The following is a 26,319-nucleotide window of genomic DNA, read 5'->3' as shown; positions in this document are numbered from 1 at the left end:
TTGGGCAACTTATCTGATGATAATTAAAACCTATTCAAAAGAAGGTGTACATATTAATTATGTGTTCATAGCATATATCACCAAATGTATTTCCCTTCTCTTCTCTCTCAAACTTTGTGGTAGCACTGACCCTTGTTGGCTATCCTAATTTGTATTTACTACTTCAATTAAGACTGCTGTATATGACTAAGTATATAGGATCAAATGCAAAGAAAATACCTCTGCCCACGTGTGCTAACAGTGTTTCCCATCATCTTTGGACTGATCTGCAGTCACCTGTGTGACTGTGCTGCGGTGACTGTTCTCTGATCGTGTTGAATATCAGCTGTAACTCCCTGATCATGATCAGCCATCAACTCTTTTCCTATTTCAGATGAAAGGATTGTGATTGGCTCCGAGAGGAGTGCTCCTCTCCTGATTGGCTGTTTCTTGTTTCCGGGGCTCCGTTGTGCCCTCCGTGACGTTTCTCGGTCTTCCCCGAGACAGACTGGAGAGAATGGCTGCCAGTGGAGGTTAGCAAAAAATCTTCATCGTTTTGTGTACCGGTCAGGCTTAAATAATCACTTTTAAAGTTATAATTCGTGTGCTTATATGTTTGTGGATAATAGTGCTGTATAGTAGGGAAAAGATGCGTGACATGTTGCATTCTCGTTAAAAGAGGACAGGCTCTAAACGACTCCTCAAAAGTGTTGGTTGTCGTTAGCCCGGCTGTGCAGCTAGCGTTAGCTGTGTGGCTAACTTTCGGCCGGTTTGCTCGTTACCCACAGCTGATTGTAAAAACGCTTGTTTATGACGGGGACAATGGTCAGACAAGTTGTAGTTATATTGTTAGTTAATATTGGTAGTGCCATTGCGCTAAACATACTGCTAAATACTATGATTGTGCAGGACAGGAACGTTAAGAGTTAAACATTTGAGGTTTATATCGCCCTTTAAATCTGTTGTCAAGAAAGGCTTGCTAACATTAGCTTGGTGCCTAGCCTTCTGCTAAAAGTTAAACTCGCGTGCCAAGTAGCTAACATAACCACAGACGTGGCTAATTTCTCGACAAACCAACATTTCGACAAACCACATGCATTGGGGCTATTTAATAGTTTTTATTTTTGAAATTGGCGTTCACCATAGTAAGCTCCCCACAGAGTTATAGGAGGCACCGGGCAATGATGTGAGGTGTTAGCATGCTAGCTACCAGTTGGCGAGACAGTAGTTCTCTATTCACTAATCGTGAGTCTTTGTCCTGTCAAGGAGTTAGCGTTGCACAACACGAGGTATTTGTTTGGAAAGTTTTTGTTCCTAAGCAGCTGACATAAACACGCTGTCTCGCTTACATTTGCAGTAAAGATCCACACTAAACGTTTTGCCAACCACGTAACATGTTGCTTTTATAGTCGCAGATTATAGTTTTATCATAACCTTTGTCATTGTTTAAAGTAATTACCTATGTTGCCATTTCTTCAACTTTGCCAGCTGTCTCATCTGGCGTTTTATGTAAATGTAGAACACATTAAAGGTGTTGTCATGCACATACATTTTTTTTCAGTTTCCATACACTGGACATTGATATAAAAGGAATTGTGTCAAACTAATTTTGATAGAAATGTCATGACCCTCGATCATATCACTTGTTTTTCCAGTGTTTTGTGTGGTGTTTATGCTATTTCCAAGCTTGATATGCTGACATTTGTTTCTCTCTCGTTGTACTATGGTGTTCAGAGGTAGGGAAGTTGTTACAAGTACAAAATGGGACACCTCCAACCACCAACTACAACGGGGTAGATGCTGTTCATGCCTGTAACATCCTTCAGCAGCTCAAAGCCTTGTATGATGAAGCACAGCTCACAGACATTGTCGTAGAAGTGGACCATGGCAAGACTTTCTCATGTCACAGAAATGTCCTTGCAGCAATCAGCCCATATTTTAGGTGAGAATTGCTGGATAAAATGTAATACATTTTTACAATTCACTACCTGGAAGTATTTAAACCTTAGTTGTTTCTCCATATGTATATATAGATTCCCTTGTCAGGTTTTAGCATGAAAATACACGAATACATTTACAATTTTGCTGTGTTTTCTTTACCTCATCACCAGGTCCATGTTCACCAGTGGCCTTACAGAGAGCAGCCAGCGTGAAGTCAGAATTGTTGGGGTGGAATCTGAATCCATGCACCTCGTCTTAGACTATGCCTACACGTCCAGGGTCACCCTCTCTGAGTCCAATGTTCAGGCCCTGTTCACTGCAGCCAGCATTTTCCAGATTCCTGCCCTTCAAGACCAATGTGCCCAGTTTATGATCAGTCGTCTTGACCCCCAGAACTGTATTGGGGTTTACATGTTTGCTGATGCCTATGGGCACCAGGAGCTGAGGGAACGTTCACAGGACTACATCCGCAAGAAGGTCAGTTTAATATGAGGACAAGATTGGTTATTTGCATTCTATTTTAACAATTATACCTCATATAAGAACACTTTTATACTTTTGTCCTAAATTTCATTGTTTTTCTCTGTGAGGGCTTTTCATATGACTGTCAAAGTCAAGTCAAAATTATTATACTCCACAAGTACACAGAAGTTGTAAATTCCTTATTTCACACTTGCTTCACAATGCTTTATTGCACCTGTTAATAAAGTTAACTAAAAAGAAAAATGGCACATTAGCCTGCTCTCTGAAATCAGCAAGCAAAAACAAATGTAGCTGTTACTATTCACATGAAAGGGGTCAGCACAAGTAGAAAATGTTATTAGTACACAGGAAATAGCTCAGGCTACATGAAGTTAAATACTCTATACTCTTTACTATACACTCTATACTCTTTACAAAGCAAGGTGATCTGTAACTAATATAAAAGACAGAATATTCCAAAATATTACCAACATACAAATTTAACAGTTCAGTCAGTCTTCGTATATTTTTATGATATTAGTCAATCAGTACTATAACATTGTCAAATTCTCTTGAATCTCTTATTTGTGCCACTTAAGAATAAATCTGTTAATACAGCTGTGTCTTATTTGAGACATGTTGTTTTATTCCAGTCTAATAATTGTGTTATGTTTGTAACCATCGTTTTTTGCTACTAAAACTGAAAAATGTTGTATATTTTTGTGGTAGTTCTTGTGCGTGTCACAGGAGCAAGAGTTCCTCCAGATGACCAAGGAGCAGCTGGTCAGTATTTTGAACAATGATGACCTCAATGTGGAGAAGGAAGAGCATGTTTATGAGAGCATTGTCCGCTGGCTGGAGCATGATCTGACTGGCCGTGAGGCCCACCTAGCTGAGGTTTTTTCCCAATGCATCCGTCTGCCCTTGCTGGATGAGGCCTTTCTCAGTCGGATACCTGCCCCCTTTGCTTGTGCCCTGTCCCTGTCTAAAGACCCTGCTGAGGCCAAAGCCCGCCTCACTGGCACCAATGGTTGCCCACAGCGCCTGGGTATGACTGCTTCTGAGATGATCATCTGCTTTGATGCCGCTCACAAACACTCAGGGAAGAAGCAGACGGTGCCTTGCCTGGACACAGCCACAGGAAGGGTTTTCAAGCTCTGCAAACCACCCAATGATCTCAGAGAAGTTGGCATCTTGGTGTCCTCAGAGAATGACATCTACATTGCTGGTGGCTACCGGCCGAGCAACAGTGAGGTGTGCATAGACCATCGAGCAGAGAGCGATTTCTGGCAATACGAACATGCAGGCAACCGATGGCTTCCACGCGCGCCTCTGTTGAGAGCAAGGATAGGCTGCAGGCTTGTGCACTGCTGTGGAAAGCTTTATGCACTAGGAGGCAGAGTTTATGAGGGTGATGGGAGAAATGCATTAAAATCAGTAGAGTGCTATGATGCCAGGGACAACTGTTGGACAGCAGTCAGTCCTATGCCTGTGGCTATGGAGTTTCACAGTGCTGTTGAGTACAGAGATCGCATCTATGTCCTCCAAGGTGAGTTTATGCTACTCAAAGTGAGCCTGTGCAATCTGTACAGATGAATATGACCATGATCATGACACAGTTCTGTGATGTTGTCATATTTTTCCTTAATTTAAATGATCTAAAAATAAATATGTAGTTTAACATTTCTATGACAAGAAAGAAAGTATTATAAATAGTCACTTAATATCATTTTTGTTTGCTTTCTGCAGGTGAATATTTCTTCTGTTTTGATCCCCGTAAGGACTACTGGAGTCATCTGGCACCAATGAGTGTTCCCCGGAGCCAGGGTCTGGCTGCCTTGTATAAAAACTGCATCTACTATATAGCTGGTATCTGCAGGAACCACCAGCGCACCTTCACCGTCGAGGTCTATGACATTGAGAAAAACACCTGGAGCCGCAAGAGAGATCTTCCCTTTGACCAAGCCACAAGCCCGTATATCAAGGCCATGCTGTTGCAAGGCAAGCTACACCTGTTTGTACGAGCCACGCAGGTCATGGTGGAGGAGCACGTGTTTCGCACCAGCCGTAAGAACTCCCTTTACCAGTACGACGATGAGGCAGATGTTTGGACCAAAGTCTATGAGACACCTGACCGCCTCTGGGATTTGGGTCGCCATTTTGAATGTGTGGTGGCCAAACTTTACCCACAGTGTCTACAGAAAGTGCTTTGAGGTAGCTCGTTTTGTGAACCCAATCTATGAGGCAGATGGTGTAGTGTGGTCCTGCCTGCCTTGTGCCTGGTGTTACCCTGGGTTTGCACCACGAGGACCTTTTTTTTTTTTTGTTAAGTCTTAAGTCGTTAAAACTTTGGTTTAACATGATCAAAATGGGGGTGCTTTTAAAGATTGCAGTATTTTTTCCTAGTGAGCACCAACTACCCACACTGATGCTTGTTTAACAAAACCGTACAATGAATCATAAGTGCAATTATCCTATTTGTTGCTTGTTGTTGAGCCATGTTCTATTTTTGTTTTAGATGCATATATAGGCAATGATTTTTACAAACAATAAGCATGCGAATGAGGGTACTGGCAAGATAAAAGTGCCCTCTGGAGATATGGATGCTACGTGTCAGCATAAAGTGAAAATCTATATATATCTATATATATGTAGATATATATATAAATAATTATATAAACTATATATTCATACGGGTAAGATGAGTACATTAGCTCATTAGTAGGTTGCTGGCTCTGAGGTTTGTGTGTGTGTCTGTTTTCTAGTCCCTCTAGCTTATTTTATAGATGAGTTTTAATTTGAAGTGTGCTTGTGACTTACATTACCCTGGTGTTTTTGAAGCTTGTATGGTATTTTTATGGTCCTCTCTTCCTTCGCAAGTGTCAGTGTGTCAAACAATACACTATGTGTGACTTCCAAGCTATTAGGTTTATTTTTATTGTATTTTTTTGCAATTCCATTTGCATGGGGGCTCATACTTCCCACTCTTTGAGTAGGCATTCATTTTGTGTCACATGCGAAGACAGCTTAAGTGAAATGCTCACTCTCCACATTGGAGAAACAAGGACAGAGTCAAATTTGTGGCAACACTAAGTGGAAAGTTCAGACCAACTAACAGGCTTACCTCAGATACTTCAGAGATGTTTGATTAGGAGAAAAGGGACATTTGAGGCCATTACATTGATTAAGCAACAGTGTGAACAGCCCAGTTAAGCATTGAACTCTGTTAAGGTCATTTTTTTGGCATTTGATTAGAATCTTTTGCAAAAAAAGATCTTTTGAATGAGCCTTCCTCTTATATGCCAAAAATGTTTGAGGTCTTGTTATAGTTGATCCGGACATTGAAAAGAATATTGTGGCAGCAATAATTCATGGAACTGTGATTAGGCTATATTGCATTATATTACCGTAGTAAAGTGCATTAATTGTTTTGTGTGTTCGTCTCTGCTAGTGAAAATCACGTGGGTTCCAATAATGATTGTTTGGCTATTGCATGGGTGCAGGCTTGAAGTGATGCGTCATTTTTTGCAAATCATTTGGGATGTCGGTGTGCCTGTGGCTAGAATTGGGACATCAGAATATATATATAAAAAAAAACTGTTGCTCCTGATGAAGAATATCTGAAAAGTCTTACTCAGCGCTGCACTGAATCACTCTCCACTTCAGCGGTCCTTAACTGCAAACTTTATGAAGCACCCTCCTGAACAAGCAGATTTTAAACAGGTGAGGGTGGCCCAGGTTGTCTTTACACGCCGTCACACAGAAGACACAAACTGTTGGTGCTGCTTTTTTTTTCTCCCTTTTTTCTTTTGGACAATCTTGTATAGAAGAAGTGATGCCACCACTGAGTGGTGGTCCCCGTCAAAGTGTGACGTTTTCAGTGCCGTCAATCTCCTCATGCAGGTTCCTGTGTCATCTTTGCACTACACATTTCCTGTGTATTTTTTCTTAACAAAAGGTGCCCCTCTGTAATGGATAAGGTTTTAGTAACCATATAGCAATCATCTAAGAGATTTACATGGAGAGCAACACCACAAGAGTCACATTCAGTAACGACTTGAGGATCTACTGTTGACTGACTTTGAGCTGATTTAAAAGAAAAAAAAAAAAAGATCTGGTTTGAACATTGACCTCGAATCAACTCTCATCCACAGTGAGAGAAGGTTTGAGCTTCATCCACGCGTCTACAGGCGGCAATTTGAGAACCAGGAACGGAGAACTCTCAGGATTTCTACTGATACACAGTACTGTATTTAAATGTTTTTGTTATGTGTAATATACTGTACTATAGGTTTGCTGTACTTGCACAGTTTTTTAAACTTCAGTTTCTTTTATAACTTGAAAAAAAATAGATGTGATTTTCTTTTTGTTGTCTCCAGTGGCTGTTTTTGTTTTCATTTTCTTCATGTAATTACTTATTTAGTTATGGTAGAGTATTCCCACTCTTGAGGGGGGAAAAAAAGGATTACCTGCACGAGTGATACATTTTGATCCCCCCCCCCCCTTCCCTCTGTAGTTCCATAGGTTTTTTTGTTTTGTTTTGTATTTTATTTTATTTTTTTGTAACATCTCACCGAAACTAAGCATTACACACAGAGTAACTACATCATTTTGTCACATTTCAAACACCAGTCATGTTCTTCAACAAGCTTAAAAAATGCTTCGTGGCCTCGGGCCGCCATGCAGAGCTCACTCTGGTCGTCTACATGCATCGCTTATGGGTGCTATCTCATTGTGTTCTTCATGCATTTCCTCACTTCTACTTTTCTGGTTTGTCTGTTTTTTGGGTTTTGGATCATAGTGGTGGTTGAGCTCAACTGTGAAGTTCACATTGCACATCATTTGAAAATAAAATGATTAAAACAGGAATTTGGTCATTCGTTCTTCCACTTTATGAACATTTATATTAGCAGAAATGCTGCTGATGTTGTTCCACCAGACTCTGAAGTGACAGGTAGACATGCAATGCTTTGTGATTCGGAGGTCTAAGAAGAGGAGGGAGTAAGATTTGTGATTTATGTTTATGGGCTTTGTTATTAACTATTAGATTTGATTTAAATGTTTGAAACCATCTGAAGCCGCTGTAAATGTATGGGTGATGAAACAGGCCACAGAGTACTGTATGACCTACTGAGCTCCATGTTGACACATCGTTGCTGTACTAGTGATCATAGTACTAGTGATTGATCCCACACACTAGTGGAGACTCAGGAGAAACCCCCAGCCCATCGGTTAGCCACGTGACAAGACGTCAAATAAAGCAGCAGGCTGAACCTTTGGTCACTTTGTGGAAACAAACAGGCTGCGAAGTCAATGAAAGGTAAGATCTGCTCACAATTTCTACTCTTCAGGCGCCTGTCTGTCTTCAGTTCATGGATATCAGAGGTTTTAACATCGCAGCCTTTTCTTTAAACACTGGTTTCGATCATCCTCCACGTGTGAAGTTGATGTTTCCGACTCCGTATGCAGGACTTTAACTACTCACAGCCTTCTTTCATTGAATACTTAGTTGAATTATAGCGCGACGTGTACTTTAGTGTTAGTTTATAAGTTTTCTGTGTAGAAGTAGTAACGTTAGACGGCCGTCGATGGGTTGTTGTGGTTTTACTTTAAACGGAGTCAACGTTACGGGGAAACTACAGAAAGCATCTGTCCGGCAGACTCCCGCATACACGTATAACTATATATCTATAACTGAGCCCAACCTCGGTTTCTACAGCGGTAATAACATGCAGCAGAGCTAATGCACCGTGTATTCTGTGCATATCCTTATTTATAGTCATTAGCTTTACGCAAACAGCCGCTTTTAATGACGTTTTCAGTCCTCATGATGAAGTCAGTCATGTTTGAAGACGCTTCCTGCTGTGTTGACAAATGGAAGTCATGTAAACAAAGTTTATCGCATCACAAACAAACAAACAACAAGCAAACATGGATTCAGTTGTCATCTAGTTTTAGCCCTGTTACCGGTTAACTTAATGAATATAGTCAGTTTTTTATTTTTAAATTGGGGTCTCTATAAACTCATTTGGGTTCAGGTCCGGGCTCTGGCTCGGCCACTCCTAAAGGTGGATTTTGTTTCTTTAAAGCCATTCTGTCATGTGTGTTGGGTCATTGTCGTGTTGCATCCCCCGACTTCTACAGAGTTTCAGCTGCCTTACAGACATTCTCACACTATGCTAAAGGATTTTTTTTGATACACTTCATTCATCTTCCCCTCAATCACTGCAACCTGGCCAGGCCCTGATGCAGCAAAGCAGGCCCCAATCATGATGTTTCCTCCACCATACTTTACAGTTGGGATGATGCTTTCATGATGAGATGCTGTGACCTTTTTAAGCAAAATGTAATGTTGTGTGTTCTTTCCAAATAGTTTAATATAGATTCATCAGTCCACAAAACATTTTGCCAGTGCTGCTGTGGCGTGTCAGTGTGCTCTTTGGAAAACTTCAGGCGTAATAAGCAGCAGCCTACTTCGTGGTGTCCTGCCATAGACATCCTGCTTGTCTAATGTTTCACCTACTGTAGACTCATAAACCCAGATGTTAGCCAGTTCCAATGATGCCTTCAAATCTTTGACTGTCACTCTGGGTTGCTTCTTTACATTATTAATAAGTGTTTGTTATGCTCTTGGGGTCATTTTGACTGGCTGCCTACTTCTTAGTAGAGTAGCCACAGTCCCAAAGTGTCTCCATTTGTAGATTGTTTGTCTAACTGTAGACTGGTGAATTTCTAAAGTCTTGTTGTCCAGCTTTTTGTAAATCAACAATTCCTCTGAATGCTACTAGTGGAGTATAAGCACACTCTTTTTGTGCCGAGCATATTGAAAAAGTTAGAGTGGTTTTTCACAGTCAAAGTAACCCAAGGCCCCACCCTTTAAAATAGTTTTCATAACAAGACTCCATATACACCTGACTCCAAGTAGCTTTTTTGAGGTCATTACTCAAAGGGTTCACATACTTTTCCACTAGCACTATGAGGTTTTTATGGTTGTTTTCAATAAAGACGATCATCTTTTGTGTTATTATTTAAGGCACATTATATTGTTAATACTCTTGAGATAGATGAAGATCAGATCACGTTTTATGACAAATAAATGCAGAAAACCACAAATTTTCAAAAGGTTCACATACTCCGTATGCATTGTTTTGTCATTTTACAGTAAAATGACAAAAGTAAAACCACCAACGTTGCATGCATAGATGTCTACAATTAGGCATTTTATCTCAAACTGTGTAATCTAACTTTGATCAAGTATGTTGTTTTGATAATCAATTTTTCTTTTATTTTTTACTCTAAACAGGAACATGCACCGTGCAAATGAGTTGGGCTACAAACCCCTGGATGGCGGGTGGGGCTGGATGGTGGTGTTTGGGGCTCATATTTCCATTGGATTTGCCTACTCCACACCTAAAGCCCTCTCCATTTTCTTCAAAGAGATTCAAGAGGACTTAGGGGCCAGCTACAGTGAAATAGCATGGATCTCCTCTATCATGCTGGCTGCCATGTATGCAGGAGGTGAGTTGATTCAATCAGTATTTGTTACATCAGTCAGCCCGTTAGGAAAGGTAATCACTATTATCAGGAGCACTGAGTAGATTTGTATGTAAATACATTTGCATTGACAAATACCTCACCTTATTTTGTGTATAGTGGTAGGTTTATCTTTACCTATGTGACTGGCCTTTGTTTCATGTGGTTTTGACCTGTTAAGATCTAAGTATGCTTTAGTGGCCTCAGTGCAGTTCAGGTCAAAGCTTCTTCTTCAGTTTCATCATGTTGATTTACATTAATTCATAGGTTGTGCCCAAAATCCCTCCTTACTTACTATATAGTTCACCAAAGCGTGTGTCCAAATGTTGATTGTGTAAACCTGTTCACCATGTAGTAAACTATGTTAAACTATTTGGAAAGAACACACAGCAATACATTTGGCAGAAAAAAGGTCACTGCATGGTGGAGGACACATCATAATTGGGGCCTGCTTTGCTGCATCAGGGCCTGGCCAGCTTGCAGTGGTTAAGAGGAAGATAAATCCCCAAGTGTATCACAAAAATTCATCAGGATAATGTGAGAATGTCTATACATCAGCTGAAACTCTGTAGAAGTTGGGTGATGCTACAGGACAATGTCCCAAAACACACAACAGAATGGCTTCAGAAAAACAAGCCCAGAGCCCAGACCTCAACCCAATACAGATGCTATGGAACGACTTGAAGACAGCCACACACGAAACGTCCAAAGAATATGACAGAGCTAAAGCAGTTCTGCACGAAGAATAAAATTCCTTCTGATCCACAGCTACAGAAAGCGCCTGGTTGAGGTTATTGCTGCCAAGGGGGGGTCAACCAGTCAGCTGGGGTCTTCTTGTGTGGAGTTTGAATGTTCTCCCTGTGCCTGTGCGGTTTTCCTCAGGAAACTCTGGTTTCCTCCTTCAGTTCAGTAACTTGTAGATTAGGATTAGGTTAATTAGAGACTTTAAATTGCCTGTAGGCGGGAATGTGGCCAACAATGTGTCTGTGTGTCACTTGCAGTCACTTGCAGTCAGCTTGAATCAGCCTCAGTAAATAAGGTCTTCTTGTGATAAACACAGATAAAAATGTATTTTATGCAATTATTAGGAAGATAAATACATAGTGCGTTGTTACTTTCTCTTGTTGTAAGATAATATAATAATTAGGTCACCACACTATAGATGGGAATGTGCAAGGAATGTCAGTTTAGGGTTCTGTTTAATATTGTTAGATTTGTGTAGATTGCGTCTTTGCTGTAGAGAGTGCATTTAGTCTCTAATAGCATTTCATCTACTTACTCATGGATGGCCGTGGTGGTTCTTCCTCAGGCTGAGATTTGGGAGAGTTATCCATGATCATGTTGACGGTGTGTGAGCACTGAGCAACACCTGCCTTTTTGCACATGCTCTACACAAAGGTCAAGAGTGGCGGCTGCCTGACGAATGCATTGCCTGGGCATGTCTTGACAGTGGTCAGAATGAAAGAGAAAAGGGTGAAACTGGTCTAAAGGGCTTCAATAACAGTATGGAGGCAATGTTAAAATAAAACAAAAAATATATTTCCATCTATTTATGACCCCAAAATCCTGCTTCTAAAACAAGCTACTGTAAAATATAGTTAAATTGACTGTTTAATTACACGTAGTTTATGCTCCCCAACACGGATTTGTGAGGCTGAGTTGGCACCCCATGCTGTGTCAAGAGTCCCAATGAAAAGAATAAGGAGACTGTGTTATCCGTCATTCACATTTCCTCCACAAAAATATATTTTTTAACTTTCTCAAATCTTGACTTTTCTCATTTGTTTGTTTAGAATTTTACTGAGCAGAACATTTTAGTTAAAAACCAGTTATAGCAGTGGAATCGCATTAATGGATAATAGTACTACTGTTACTGCCTTAAAGCCAACATCAGCAGATACGCTACATCAGTGAATCACCTTGTTACTGTAACGAATGTCAAACAGAAACTTTCAACAGAGCAGTTTGGAATTTAGTGTAATGTAACGTCTCATGTCTTCAACTCTAAATCAATACTGTTTACGCAACTAGAGAATGCTTTTGTGCTGGGCAGCAAATAATAGCCTGCAGGTAAACTTAACTGAGCATTTTAAAATGTTTGTATTTTAGTCCTTTCGGATTGGATTGGATTGTTTTTCCTCAAGGATCTCACAAACCAGACCCACCTCTAAGAACTAGCACTGATAATGGTCTACTCATCAGAATTGCCCTGTTAAAAGTTGCTCTTGAACACACCACACTGCTAACAGTCAGCTGACAGCACACCCAGAATGAGTAGTCAGTGATATGTCAGCAGTCAGCATTAAAGCCATGTACTGTTATGAAGCAACGCCTCATGTGCGTAGAAAACACAGGCAGCTGCATTAATACAGATTTCCTGTATCAGTAACCAGTGTGTAGAAGAGGGTGATTAATGACTGAGTCTGCTTAGAACAGGAGTGTATACTGTATATATTTAAAGTAAGAATAGTCTGGAGAGATCATGATGTGGATAAATGTAAATATAAATACTTGAAGTTGAAGACTTTGCTGTCCATCTTGGGCAGTCTTTCACAGTCCAGGTGCTGTTTGTATGCAGATATGCATGAAGTTCAGTGGTCTGATGGACATTTAGTAGGCTGCAGACAGCACAATGTTCAGCGTTTATGCAGGTAAACGACAACGTAAGTCGTGGAGGTAGCATGGTAATCCCACACTGGACAGGCAGTAATTCCTAGGTTGGTTGCCAGTGCATGAAGGGCTAGACTGAAACTGGGCTCATAGAGGAGCAAGAGAGAGAAGGTCTGGTTCTCTGCTGTTGATGGCCAGTTGAACCAAACACTAAACCACATAAATATTAATATGCACAAAAATGTCATTAGGAAATTCTGCCAACCATCAAAGATGGGTTCTAACTTTCAGTGAGAGTTTGTGCAGAAATTGGAGGGAAAGGGGTTTTCAATTTCTCCCTACCATGGTTTACAAAGGACTTGGACTTGGAAACAATGCTTTGAAGCCTGACTCAATGTGAAAAGGGGTGTGACATCCAGAAGCAGGTTTGTGTTTGTTATTTGTAGTAATATCTCAGAATTAGAGAAGTCAATTATAGTTTTATAGAAAATGATAAAAAAAAAAAGACTTGTACCACTTGGTATCACTCTACAAAGACAGCAACTGTTGTGAGACCCGGTTGAACCACACAGAAAATTGATAAATTGACTTCACATGAGCGACTGCACTCACTGAAACAGCTGTTAGCATGCACCACTCAGCTGATTTTCATTCATCACACATAGTAGCTTAACGTCTTCGACATGCGTACTGAATATACTGTTTGCAAGTATCTTCACTATGTCGGTAACCACACTCTGGCCTGTAACAGCTCTGTCGGACCGGGCCACATTTCACCATCCATCCACAACTACCTTTTTTACTTTCGATCTTTCTTTACTCAAAAGCCCTAAAGCCTTCTCAGAATATCAAAAAGAGTTTTTTTATTAAGAGGTAAATGTCTTTGTTTGTTCAAAAACAAAAGTTACTATTGGAAAAGGGGAACAAAAAAAAAAAAAAAAAGATTTGTATGATGTGTTTTTTTTACACCTTCTCTGCCCTGTGGTTGAAAAATCTCATGACCAGATACATCTTATGACTTCTAGATGCTGTGTCCAGATAGACAACAAGAAATACAGCCTGCTTATTCATTACAGTGGGTCTCCTCTCAGCACGTTGGTGCTAATGCAGATGGCTTTACCTAAAAAAAATATGCAAGATTGTAAAAATAGGCTTTCAAACACATGTACTGTAGCAGCTTATTTACCCCACATATTTTATTGGCTATGAGGCGACCAGTGATTGACAGACATTTAATCCTTTGGTAAAATGAAATGAAAAATATGATGTCCATGAAAACAAAATATTTAGGTGGTTGAGTTTTTGTGAGAACAATGTGATGGGTGAACGTATGCCTGCTTGCATTGCCCAGAAAATTGCACCTGGTCCAATGTCAAATTTGCATTTAGTCCTTTGGCAGACGCTTTTTAACCAAAGCGACTTACAAGGTACAAGTCAAAGGCAGGCAGGGTAAGAGTAAGGAGGTCTTGCCTAAGCCGTAAATAACATACACGTCACACAACTGCCTTCGTGAGCGGCGAAGGAATCTGAGAAATCTCAAACAACTTTTCAGCTAGTTTGGTCTGATTCCACACTACTGTGAATATATTTAGAGTATTTTAGAGAACTCATTAGCTAACACATTTTCCTGCAGGTGCAATATCAGCATTTGTGCAAATGCAGTTTTCCTCTGTGCTACTCTGCTTTTCCTGACACAGGCTTGTGCTGTGTTTGTACAGGTTAGTCATTTTAGTGCTTATTTTGGACCACAATAGAGTTTGCGATAGAACCTACCCAGACCCGCTGTTATCACAAAGCCAGATGCAATTTTCCCCGCCATCACTTGTTATCAGTGCACACACACAAACAGTGACCAGTCTGGTTCATGGGATCAGTCTTGAATTATTTTGCTGATTTGCAAAGTCAGCTGATTTTCTAAACATCAGTTTCTACTAACAAATTTCAGAGCCAAAACATTCCCATAAGGCCTTCGACCATTTGGACGTTTGTTTGGACTCTACCTGGTTTCAGAGAAATTGAGCCCAAAATATGTCAAAATAAAAGTCTCGAGGCCTCAGATGGATTTATCAGTAGCCACTTTCAAGGTTACAGGACAACAGGGTGTGTGATTCACCTGCACTCATCTCAGGGAGGCCTAACTGGTGAAATATTCTTCTCCACTGTGGCTCAGGCACAGGGCTTTATCATATTGTCCTTGGCAAGGCCTCAGCAATGTCACCCAGTGGAGGAGAGAGACAGGGGGAATATATCAGAGGACGGTTCAGCACACTGGGGCTGATGCCATGTCCCCCTGGGAGAGACATGACAGCCTTTTCAGAAAACCTCTGACTCAAGGAGTCAGAATGATAAAGTTATAATAGAAGTGGAAATGGTGGTATTGTGGGAGATGCCCTATTGTGACACAGCTACAGTGAGAAAGATGATCTATCTTTGACCCCCGCAGGCACCTGGTTAACTGTATAAACAGCAGGATGGATATTTTTGTTTCATGTACTGTAGTTACAGTGGCATGGCAGATGCAGTTGTTGAGGGCAGCTCTTTACAGCTCAGCGTGAAGAAGATAAAAAGGACAGAAAACTCTTCATTAAGTGTGTTGTGATTACATCTATAGATGTTCTGGCCATTCAGTCTGAGTGGGAACGGGCCCCCTTTTTTATATTGGATGACTATAGAAACAGTAAATACCATAAATAAAAAAATACAACAAGAAATATTACAAAATTTGTCTTAATAATATATTCGAGAAGGCGTTTTTCTTTATGTTAATATGTTCACATTCATATGAAAGTCAGGCTGGTACCTCCAGACACTTCTCTGTCATTTCTCATCATTTGTTTTCAGTTACAGTGGCAGGAAAAAGTATGTGAACCTTTAGGAATCTCATGGTTTTCTGCAATAATTTGTCATAAAATCTGATCTGATCTTTATCTAAGTCAAGAGTATTAACAAATATGATGTGCCTTAAATAATAACTCTTAATTCTGAAATAATTCTGATCTTTTATGTCTTTATTGAGAACAACTACAGACACCTCATAGTGCTAGTGAAAAAAAGTATGTGAACCCCTAGAATCAATAACTGCTTTAACAATATATCTACATCCACAGATCATTGTGGCATATAAAGTACATCATAAGTGAAAGGTATGTATAAATGTGGGTACAGACGTATAGTACAGTATTGTACAGGCAATTCCTGAATAAATCCTTAATCCATAACATTCTCAATAACTATTATTACAACCATCTAATTTTAGAAGGAACTTAGTTCATACACATCAGACCTACCATAATATTAATTTTTCCGTGTGCATTTAGAAATGTGTCATCAGTGGTGGTAAAAAGAATGCTCAAAGACAGTAGGAGAGTTAGAGGGACGTGTTAAACGACCGACTCAGAGACCCTTATTTCGACTGTCTCCAACAGCACCAGCATGTTAAGGTTTTAATAATCATTGCATATAATGCATGCATTCATTTGAGAAAATTAATAATCATTGAAATGATTTCAATGATTTAGAGCAGTGAAATGAAAGAGGTGTTCATTAGGGCTGGGTGCAGAAGGACTGGTGGTGCAATGTCAGTTTTTCAGGCAAGGTTATGAATGAAGGGAGGAGTGACAGACTATAAAAGGCTCTTTAATTGCTGATTGATCACTGAGTTTAGTATTTTACATTATCAGGGCAGGGTATAATGGGTCGCCAAGTTGCTTTGCAGTGGATGCAAAAGTGCGGAGGTGTTCCATCACCCGCTTTGATGTCCTTATGCCCTTGGTTTAGGCGTAAAGTGACAGTTGGAGCTGTTTTTCTCCAAACCCTTGATCAACAGCAGTGGTTACGTTAATAGCTATAACTGCTTGTATTAAGATGTACCTTGTTAATTCTATTTTATTTTAGTTTGTTTTCTTGCTCCTCTCTGCAGGACCTGTGAGCAGTGTGTTGGTCAATCGATTTGGAAGCAGGCCAATAGTTATACTGGGTGGATTGATGTGTGGGCTGTCCATGGTAACTGCTTCTTTTGGGAGCTCCATTATTTACCTCTACTTTTTCATTGGCGTCATCGGAGGTAAGTATTGTTGTTGCTACATTCTTTTACACTTGTGCCTGAAAAGCTTTAGTCTGGTTCATATTTGCATTCTAATCCTTAGAAAACGAAGATTTGTTGTCCACAGCCCAAAACTAAGACAAAGGTTCTGAACATTTACATTCATCTTAGTGAGCAAACTAATTTCATGATGTGGATCCCAGACCTGTATGCCATTCTCATCAGAACTGGTTGTTGTCACACCTGATCTGGGTTTGCTGGATCTTGTTTCTTTCCCATCTGGGCTGCTGTGGAGTTTGTCAGGGTCTCAGGGCATCTTTCCCAGATCCTGGGATGCAGTTAGAGCACCATGGGGGACCAGAACCAGGACGGTAATTAAGGCAGAACCATAACTGATCCCAGAGAGCGTGGTCTTCCATGCACCTTCCGTGGTACTCTCCCGTAGGCTCTTATCGTGGTTGTCACATGGGGGCTTCATGCCACCTTGTGAGGCTCATTACCCTGCCAAGGACTGCGGTGAAGGATTAATAGACCCAGCAAGTGTTTGGGCCATGTGTGGTGCCTGGGGGGATGTGTGTGCCCTGCTCTGCTCCCCTGTGCCCTGGCACACTGACACATGGGCATCGGGCACAATCACATGCACAAATGCATACACCTGCCTGCTTTGCACGTGTATGCTAATAGATAATCGATCAAGCAATCATGGTCGGCCTTATTGTCACTCTATAGGAAGGAAGGAAGGCAGAGGAGGAATTGTGGATACAAACCATATACATTTTTTTTATTTTTTTTGATTAACCTGTTCTATATATCTAATGATATTTCACAGTTGAAACAATTAGTTGTTTTTGATTCCTCTGGTTGCGATATTTATTAACATATAAACTTATCATGTCATTTTGTTTGTGCATTCATTTACTGTATTTTCCATTTGTTATGTATATTTCTGCACACCTTCTTAACTGTGAACATTTCCTCAACTGTTAAGAAATATGACATGTTATCATAACCTTAACAAATATGACAAGATGTCCAGTACTAGACAAACTCTGAGTCATGATTATCACAACAAAACAACAAATTCCCATCAGCTTTTTCATGGGAGAAGATTAAATTGACACTTGTAAAAGATAATAAAGCTGTCAAACCAACAACCTGTAGCTCTTAAATTGAATTTGGATAAAAAGGCAAGAGAGTGAATGTTTCACCCAGGCTTTCTAATTTATTTCTGCTTAAACGGAGGAATAATTTCTGAAATAATTCCAGGCTTCTCTAATGAGATTTTAGCTGGCAAAAGTGAAATGAGATGGAACCTTAATGAGCACCGAGCAGAATCAGTCTTTAATTTAATTGGGCAAGTAGCCTTTCGGAGTTTAGGTTCGGGGGTGGGGGTGTGGGTGGAGACTTCTCGCAGAGCATTTCTGGTATGTGACTGTGTTTTCTTCTTGTTTTTTTTTTATTTGTCTACACGCAGGTTGTGGACTCTCCTTAAACCTGAATGCATCTCTCACCATCATCAGCAAATATTTCTTGGCCAAGCGCCCTTTAGCCAATGGACTGGCCATGGCCGGGAGTCCAGTGTTTCTATGCTGCCTGGCCCCTCTCAACCAATATTTACTGGACAAGTTTGGCTGGAGAGGTAGTCTGTTTGTCCTGGGTGGCCTGATGCTGAATTGTTGCGTTGCCGGGGCCCTGATGAGGCCTGTTCTTTCACATCGTAAGCCGTCCTCCTCTGTACTGCAGAACAAAGTGGAGGACCAGACAATTAAGTGCCATACTAAGCTAAAAGCAAGCTGTATGGAAAATGCTAAGATGTTCTTGGATGTGTCCTTCTTCAAAGATAGAGGCTTCATCATTTACCTCATAGGAAACATGATGTTTATCTTCGGAGCCTATGCACCCATTGTCTTCCTGTCAGCCTATGCTATTAACCAAGGTGTAGAGGAGTACTCTGCAGCTTATCTGCTGTCGATTACAGGCTTTGTGGACATGTTTGTTCGGCCTGGCACCGGTCTGGTAGCCAATAGCAAGTGGATCAGACCTAGAATCCAGTACTTCTTTAGCTTTGCTATGATTTTCAATGGCGCGTGCCACTTACTGTGCCCACTGATCAGGAGCTACCCCTTCCTGGTGGTCTATGCTGTATTTTTTGGCATCGGTTTTGGCATGGTTTTCGCCCTGATATTTGAATGTCTGATGGACCTGATGGGAAATCGACGTTTCCCGAGTGCTGTTGGACTAGTCACCATCATCGAGTGTTTCCCCATGCTACTAGGACCACCGACTGCAGGTAACACAAACTATCAATTTTCACATGACAGAATCAGTCTGACTCACACAGTAAAACAAGACCACCTAACAAACATTTCTCAATGTTTATTTACGTGTGAATTGTTGTGTCTGACAAGCTAAGCCGCATTTACTCCTAGGGCACGCTAGATTTCTTTATACTGCTCCTTTCTGTAACTGAAGGGTCTACAGTATGATGTACATTTACAAACCACACACATACACAAAAAACCCACTTTGCAGCCACTATGCAGCAAAGCTTGTCCCAAATAATATAGCAAAAAAAAATTACAGCAAAGAGGGAAATTCTTTCTTTGTTGTGTTTTTATCTCTGCATTGGGCTGTGCATTATATTGCATAAGAGTTCAGTCGCTTGCTCTGGTTTCATTATTATGAAGTGTTCGCACAGAACTGAATTGTCAACAGTACATAGCGATGTTGGTGAGTTCAAGCCAACCAGCTTGGTAGGTGGTCATGGTTATTCACTTTTTTAAAAAGGCTGGCTTGCTTTTTATGGAATATCAGTAGAATTTGGCCTCTATGCAAAATATGGAGTATTTTATATGGAAAACGAATGGGTACATGTCCTACATTTACTACATCAGCATACAGTACTGCCAGAAGCACAGCAGAGTAAATCCTCCAGGAACCATGTACTCATTACTCACTAACATGGAATGATTTTCAGGGAAGTTATGGATGATCTTTTTGATTTTCATGATTTATAAGTGGATCTATGGCCATTTGTTTGCAGTGAACATTTGTATTTGCAATTGTTCCAATAAAATACTTCAATTAAATTAGTCATCAGTGAATCATATGATGTAAGCAGATACAGGCTATGGGAAAAGTGGCTATAGATACAAAAATACCAAACATTCCCTAGTTTTACCTCATCCTGCTTTTGTTAATTTAAGTATCTATGTATCTTAAAATTCTGGATTGTTGATACATATTAGATAACGTAAAAATATAATGTGGGCTTTTAGGTTTTTTGTTATTTATAACATAATTATATAACATAATTAGGAGTCAGAATACCCTTCATCCTTTCAAAATCCTTGAGTTACAAATTCAGGTTAGTAAGTATGTAATTTCGAACATTAACAATGTCTAAACTGTATTTATGATCAATTTTGTGTTATAAAATTTATTTTTCATACAAATAAAGACAATTCGATGTCACGCCAAACTAAGAATATGTGTCACATGTAGCCAGCAGCAGGGTGCTGCTAAATGGAGTTAAATGGAATCAGACAAAAAACAGACATGCTTCATTAAAAGTTATACTCCCATATTTTGGAAAATGTCCTTGTCTGCTCGTTAATAATTCCCCAGACACTGAAACTTATTTGATCAATGAGGATATAGCAAAATTGCAAAAAACAAACAAAGAAACAAAACAAAAATATAAAACTAAAGTGCTAACAAATGTCAGACTTTTACTACTTGGTGGGAGATGTTCTTAGTCATTAAATTGACCAGTGTTTTGGTTCAACAAAAGTACAATCAAAAGTACAACAATACAATAAGTAGCACACAGAGTAACTTCCTCAACAAAAGTAAAGTAATTGATTGGTGTTCTGCCTGCGCACCAATCAATTTGACAACATTAGAGTTCACTTATAGAGGCCTGTTTCGTGTCCTAGACAAATACACAGCGAGTGTAGTGTAGCTGCATATGATTTAATCAGCCCTGCTCATCATCCCAGTGACAAACGCTTCCTGTGCCTCCTTTTTAATGAGGTGAAAATTTATAGGCCCCCAAGTTTGTCTGGTGCGACCCTGTTCTGAGGCACTCATTTTAATAGGGTAAATAAGTGCCTCCCTGCATGTCTAACGTTCTCCTCCAGAGGGCACAATCGTTATGTCTCCCCTAACTACTCTGCTTGTTACTGCTCCCCCAAACCTGCAGGTCAATCCAATTAGAAGGAAGTGAGGTAAGCGCGTGTAATTAGCCTTTTGCTTTGGGTGTTTAATGACGCTCAGTTCAAACTCTCGTCATTAAAGTCCTGTACCTGGGCCATAATTAAGCTGTGAATACATTAAAAAAGAGGTGACTATGCCAGATGGACTTAATTACTACTCAGCCAATCAAGGACTGTCTTAATGAGGGTGATGGTCATTGGCGTATATGCACCAGATGAGTGCTATCAATCAGATGCAGTCTGCATCAAAAAAGCTGAAACTGATCCAAATGCAAAGTGTCATACACACACACACACACACCATCATCATAATTACTTGTCGTAAGAACGGTAAATGATGCACTAAAGGAGTCCGACCAACAAAAGTGCCCTTTAATTTAATAGATTTTTATAAGATAATATAACATCAAGTGCTATTAAGCAACACCAGTCACAGCAAAGCTTCTTCCCAAAATACTAATACAAAAAAAACAACAACCTCCTTATACTGAATTAGTGGCATATTTTACTTTAAGGACTGTAAAGAGAACATTTACTTACTCAAAACAATTCAGTTACTGAAGATCTAAAATGGTGGTAATGAAGGAATGCAATTCACAGAGATGGACAGACAGCAGCGCACATGCTGAGATAGTGTCACTTGCCCATCGATCCGTGTCTGGATGTCGAGGGGGGTGGGGGTCGGGGCAGACTGCAGTTAAAACTCAAAAAAACCTGGAGGCTTAAATCTGATCTAAACCACATTTGTCACTTTTCTACAGACTCTAGCTCTATATTTATGGCTCTGAGAATGGGCCTCTCTGCTGATTCGTTTTGGTAGCAGCCGTCCAAATTGCCTTCCAAGAGTTCCAGTGAGAGCCAGGAAGGGTGTAATGGCCCTCTGTCATTTCCAACATGGCTCTTCTCAGATTGGCCCATACTCAATCTGACTCTCATACAGACACACACACACAGGCGCACACTCTTCACCTTGAAACTTATAAAGTGGTCGAATGAAGATATTGAGTGACATGCTGTGATTTGTTTGTCATGGTGCACAACATTTCAGTCTTTTGGTTTTAGGTATAATTCCTTTGCGCCCTTCTGCTCTTCCCCACACAGGCTTACTGGTGGACGTCTTTGGCGACTACAAGTACCTTTTCTTCATGTGCGGCTCAGTGATTGTGACTGGTGGCCTTTTCCTCTTCATCATGAACATCTACAACTATCACATGCTGGCGAAAGAGAACAGAGCGAAGAGCAGAGAGCCGAGCCAGAACAACCTGGAGACCGAGGATCGGGTGAGTGTCGGAGAGGCAGAAATGAAACAGACTCCTGGGGCAGCGATGGAATTAACTGACCTCGAGGCCAAAGAGAAGAATGGAGCCAAGCAAGACCCATGAGGACGAGGGAGGGGGGGGGCGGAAACACTGAAAAGACCACCTAATGTGATTCCTCTCTGTAGCGTGAATGTCAGGGACACGTGTATGTAAGTGTGTGGGTGGATATTCTATTCTATTATAGTCTTATTCCAGTCTAGTCACACTCAGGTGATTATCAGTAACCAATTAATTAATTAAGTCAATTAGTCGTTTTAAATATTTTATTAACAATCCTGAATAACCTCATTTACCAAGAATACTAGACTGAGCCATCTTAAACCATCCCAAAGTTGCTGTCCTGTGGCATCTTCGCAGACTTCACAGCACTAAGCCACGGCAGCGCTGCTGAAGCCGAGCGGTGCTTATTTCGTGTGTTCAAAGTTGTGGATTGAAAAACTTACCGACAGCCGTTAACATCGCTTGAGAATGTCGAACTTTTTCTGGATCCAGCTTCTCAAATATCCCTTTTCTCTCAGTTTTTTTTTTTTAAATGAATATGGTTTAATTTAGGTTTTGGACTTTTAGAAAAACAACAACAAACTCGGGGGAATTTATTTTATTCATTCATTTTATTTTTCCTTATTTTCTTTATCTATGAATTAATTCAATGATCAGATAATTGAAGAAATTGTCAGCTTTTTTTCAAATAAGTTAGTTACAGCCATATCCACTCAGTCCTGTCGTCTTCCCCTCTAGAGGTCATTAGAAGGTACGGTAGCATGTGCTGAGACGAAACCAGGATCAGTTATGTACCTGTACTCTTCAATACTGCTCAGCTTTATATGATGCTGTTTACCTGTGATATGTATGACTTAAACTGCACCCTATGGTCAATATGTGAGAGCGAATATGTTCATATGACTTTAATTATTCCCGTTGCTAATGTGCATAACCTCTGAAGACTCTGATCAGATATTTTGCACTTGAAGTGTTTACATTAGAAAACTGGTTAATAGGTTTTGCACATGAAATTGCGGACGCTGTGATTAAAGACATGCAAATGCTGCAGGCCTAAAGAGACGCTTTACCTCAGCTTTATTATTTTTCTCTAATCTACATCAAGTAATACTGTCCTTTTAATTTGTTTTCTGTATTTATTTGCTCAAACTTTGATGCCGTAACCCATAAATGTTATGTTCCACAGTGATGTAATAATTTTGTGTTGACATTAATCAGTGAGATTTGTTATTTGAATGATCAGAAGAGTGGATATAAAGATGTACTGCATAAACTCAAGGAGATGGTTGGCAGATGGACAGTGACAGAATACTAGGGAATCGCAGCAGAAGCAAAAAAAGAAAAACTTAAAAAAATAAAAAAAAACTTATTGAACTTTGGCCGTAGCTTCATAATAAAAAGAATTGAGCTTCATGCACTGTTAATGGGTTTGATAGTGTATTTGTGAGCGAACGTGTTTGTGTTGAAGTGTGTTGATGTATGAATGAGCAAAAGAAAAGAGAGAGAGACAGATACACTGTATGTTACAAATAATCCCAAAAGCTACTGTGGCTGTTACGAGGTTTATATTTCAAGGTGATGGCAGCTTTCTGAATTCTGTGATCAGGACAAGTTAGTTTTCCAGTTTTGTCGTTATAGTTGTTTTTTGACTTCTTCTTTTACACATGTGGTATTGGACGTATCATTGATACTATGAAAAACACTAAATAAGCTTTAAACCTTAATAAAAAAAACTCATTAATTTCTTTGTGTGTGTTTTTTCAGTAGTATTTTTTGTCACACCTAATTTGTGTTGCACAAGCTCGTCTATGTAACCTCTTCCTCTGGTGTCGAGGAAGGATGAGAGTAATGCAATTCTACTTTGAAGCAGCAAGGTAAATGACACTCACACACAAGAGAAAGTCCGTCAAATCCGAATCTGCCACACTTCCTCCTCAGCGTCGGTGGCTGTGTCCAATATTTCACGACAATTAGACGACTGGGGAACAAGTTTGGAAATGTCAGCAGCTTAAGGGCGTGAGCACCTAATGAAGCAAAGCCCGGATGTTCCAGGCTGGTGCTCCGAACCGCATGCAGTCTCACACACCTCAGCAAATCAGTGGGCCAATAAATTAGCAATGCTTGTGCAAACGCACACAGACACACACACATTTTTTTTTTTTTAAATCTCCTGTCCCTTTGTTGAGCATAATGCAAGGTCTTTGGACATGACAAGGTGGAAAGGTACCCCAGAGACGAGGCAATGGGCGCTGTGGCCGGCAATCTGTTTATCATTATTATGCCTGCTGACCTTCCTCTAGAGTCAGTCCTCCCAACAATATGTATTCCTGCTGAGCATCATGACTGCTGTCCTCCATGCTCAATGGTGAAAAAAGACTCCCGCACCTCCAGAGGGTCTTGGGGAGGTGGTTAAATGCTCTGCGGTGAATAAATCAAGAAATTATGTCGAATTTTGTTTATATATATTTTTTTAATTCAAGTCTCGTGCTCATGCTAACTTAAATCGCATACTGTATTGGCTGCTGACACTGCAGCAAAATTGAATGGAAGTGGCGTCTTAGTCTGTAATTTTAAAACGGGAGTCCGTAAACAGGAGGAGAGGCTGTGCGAGCTTCTTACTGATCGCTTCATGAGCGCTACAATTAAAATGTATCACCATGTACAGTACTAACTGTAAGTGACAGCTCTCAGTTAACTGTCAGTTCTAGCCGACTTGTGTGATTGTAATTAGGTTATTTAGTTAATTAGCTCCTCATGAAAACACTCTATGCTTCAAACAAAGTGCAGTTTTCAGTTGTGCTCATCAGCGTCTAGCTGCATAAACTGAGTGAGGGCGGACAAGAGACTGGATTTGGATTATTAGCCCTCCCCCTGACCTTTGGATCTGATTTCGGTTGTTTACTATAGAGGGCTGACCTGATGACTCCGGAGGGGTCTCGGAAGCGAAGAGTCTGAGACAAGCAGGAGGGAAAGAATGTGCTCCCAGAGGGCTCAAAGAGCACTGGCATCTATCAACAGAAGAAATTGAATGGGATGTTTCAGAGCAGGAGAGATTAAGGTGTTGAGCAAGCATAGGCTGCCGGTGTAATGCTTCCCTTGCTGAAGTGAGATCAAACTTACAGAACATAGTGAAGCAAGGACAAGTACAGCCCCCCACCACCACCACCACACACACACACACACACACACACACACACACATCTTGGCCTTTTGGTTTGAAGATGTGATGCTTTGTTATTTGCTCAGGGAGTACACCGAGGGATAACGCTAGAAAACACTGGAGGTGTACTATTTCCACATTAACCACATCTTCATTAAAGCCCGTGGATGTCGGGAATCCTGCGGTTCCCAGTCGGGTGTTAGTATTAACGTCAAAGCAAAAAGTCATCAGAAAGGGCTTACATGGCAAATTTCATTAAGTACCACTGGAAATGTCACAACATGTTCCCTTCAACAAGTTGATGTTTGTTTTCCAGAAATAATGAGTTTTATTTTAGTTTAGTTTAACAGAATATATGTTAAAATATGAAATGAATATAAGTTCCTGCATATAAAGAGCATTTTGATCCACCTGGGTGCTAAGATTCAAAGAAATCTGGTCACAAATGTGTTCCTTAATACACAATTAACTAATTAGTGTACTAGAGGTTCTTAGGATGACACGCTGTATTGTTTAGTCTCCTCTCCACTGGCCGTTAACCTCGCGTAGTCTGTCTAGTTTAACCCGCTTTCTCCCTCTCTTTAGTATTTGTCACATTAAGGAAAAAAGCATCCACTTGTTTCAGTTTTATTGTTGCGATCGTGCGAGGGTAAGAGCGACAAATAGAGAAAAAGAACCACATCGTGTTGTTGGAACTGGTGCAAAATAAAGAACAAAAAGGGCAAGAAAAGGGTTAGAAAGGGGGCGTTGACTACTCGGGGAGGTACAGTGCACCCCTTTCCATCCATCATCCCTGTCTCTGTCCCGTTCGCCGAGCAGGGGAGGTAATGAAAGTAATTTAACGTACATTTATAATTAATATGCTCTCTTTGGGCGGTGTGGTTGGGCCGAACAAGTGATGGAGTGTGTTTATTATGTGTGTGAGGGTGCTGGCATGACAGGGCAGCGGGGCCACTGACATAGTAATTCAGTAGCCATCACTCCAGCAGTGCTGAGGTCAGATTGGTTGCAGCTATATGGGCCAACCGCCGGCTGCAGCGCTCCCATAGGTGCAGA

General features: G+C 40.5%; 2 protein-coding genes across 2 annotated transcripts; both read left to right on the top strand.

Annotated features, from left to right (window-relative positions):
* The first annotated feature begins 496 nt into the window (after positions 1-496).
* Positions 497-4,743, top strand: kbtbd8 (kelch repeat and BTB (POZ) domain containing 8). The gene is made up of 5 exons (XM_026349653.1): positions 497-512; positions 1,714-1,921; positions 2,091-2,397; positions 3,112-3,931; positions 4,132-4,743. Exons 1-5 carry the CDS (start codon positions 497-499, stop codon positions 4,593-4,595), a joined length of 1,815 nt encoding a protein of 604 aa, XP_026205438.1. The 3' UTR covers positions 4,596-4,743.
* A 2,907-nt stretch (positions 4,744-7,650) lies between these two features.
* Positions 7,651-23,420, top strand: LOC113153331 (monocarboxylate transporter 2-like). Its single transcript, XM_026346906.1, has 5 exons — positions 7,651-7,702; positions 9,686-9,900; positions 16,445-16,588; positions 18,042-18,857; positions 21,886-23,420. Exons 2-5 carry the CDS (start codon positions 9,690-9,692, stop codon positions 22,164-22,166), a joined length of 1,452 nt encoding a protein of 483 aa, XP_026202691.1. The 5' UTR covers positions 7,651-7,702; positions 9,686-9,689; the 3' UTR covers positions 22,167-23,420.
* The last annotated feature ends 2,899 nt before the right edge of the window (positions 23,421-26,319 follow it).

The sequence above is a fragment of the Anabas testudineus genome, chromosome 5, assembly GCF_900324465.2.
Source record: "Anabas testudineus chromosome 5, fAnaTes1.2, whole genome shotgun sequence".
In the NCBI taxonomy this organism is placed as follows: domain Eukaryota; kingdom Metazoa; phylum Chordata; class Actinopteri; order Anabantiformes; family Anabantidae; genus Anabas; species Anabas testudineus.
Note: the sequence above shows the minus strand (reverse complement) of the source record. Positions and strands in the feature narration are given on the sequence as shown.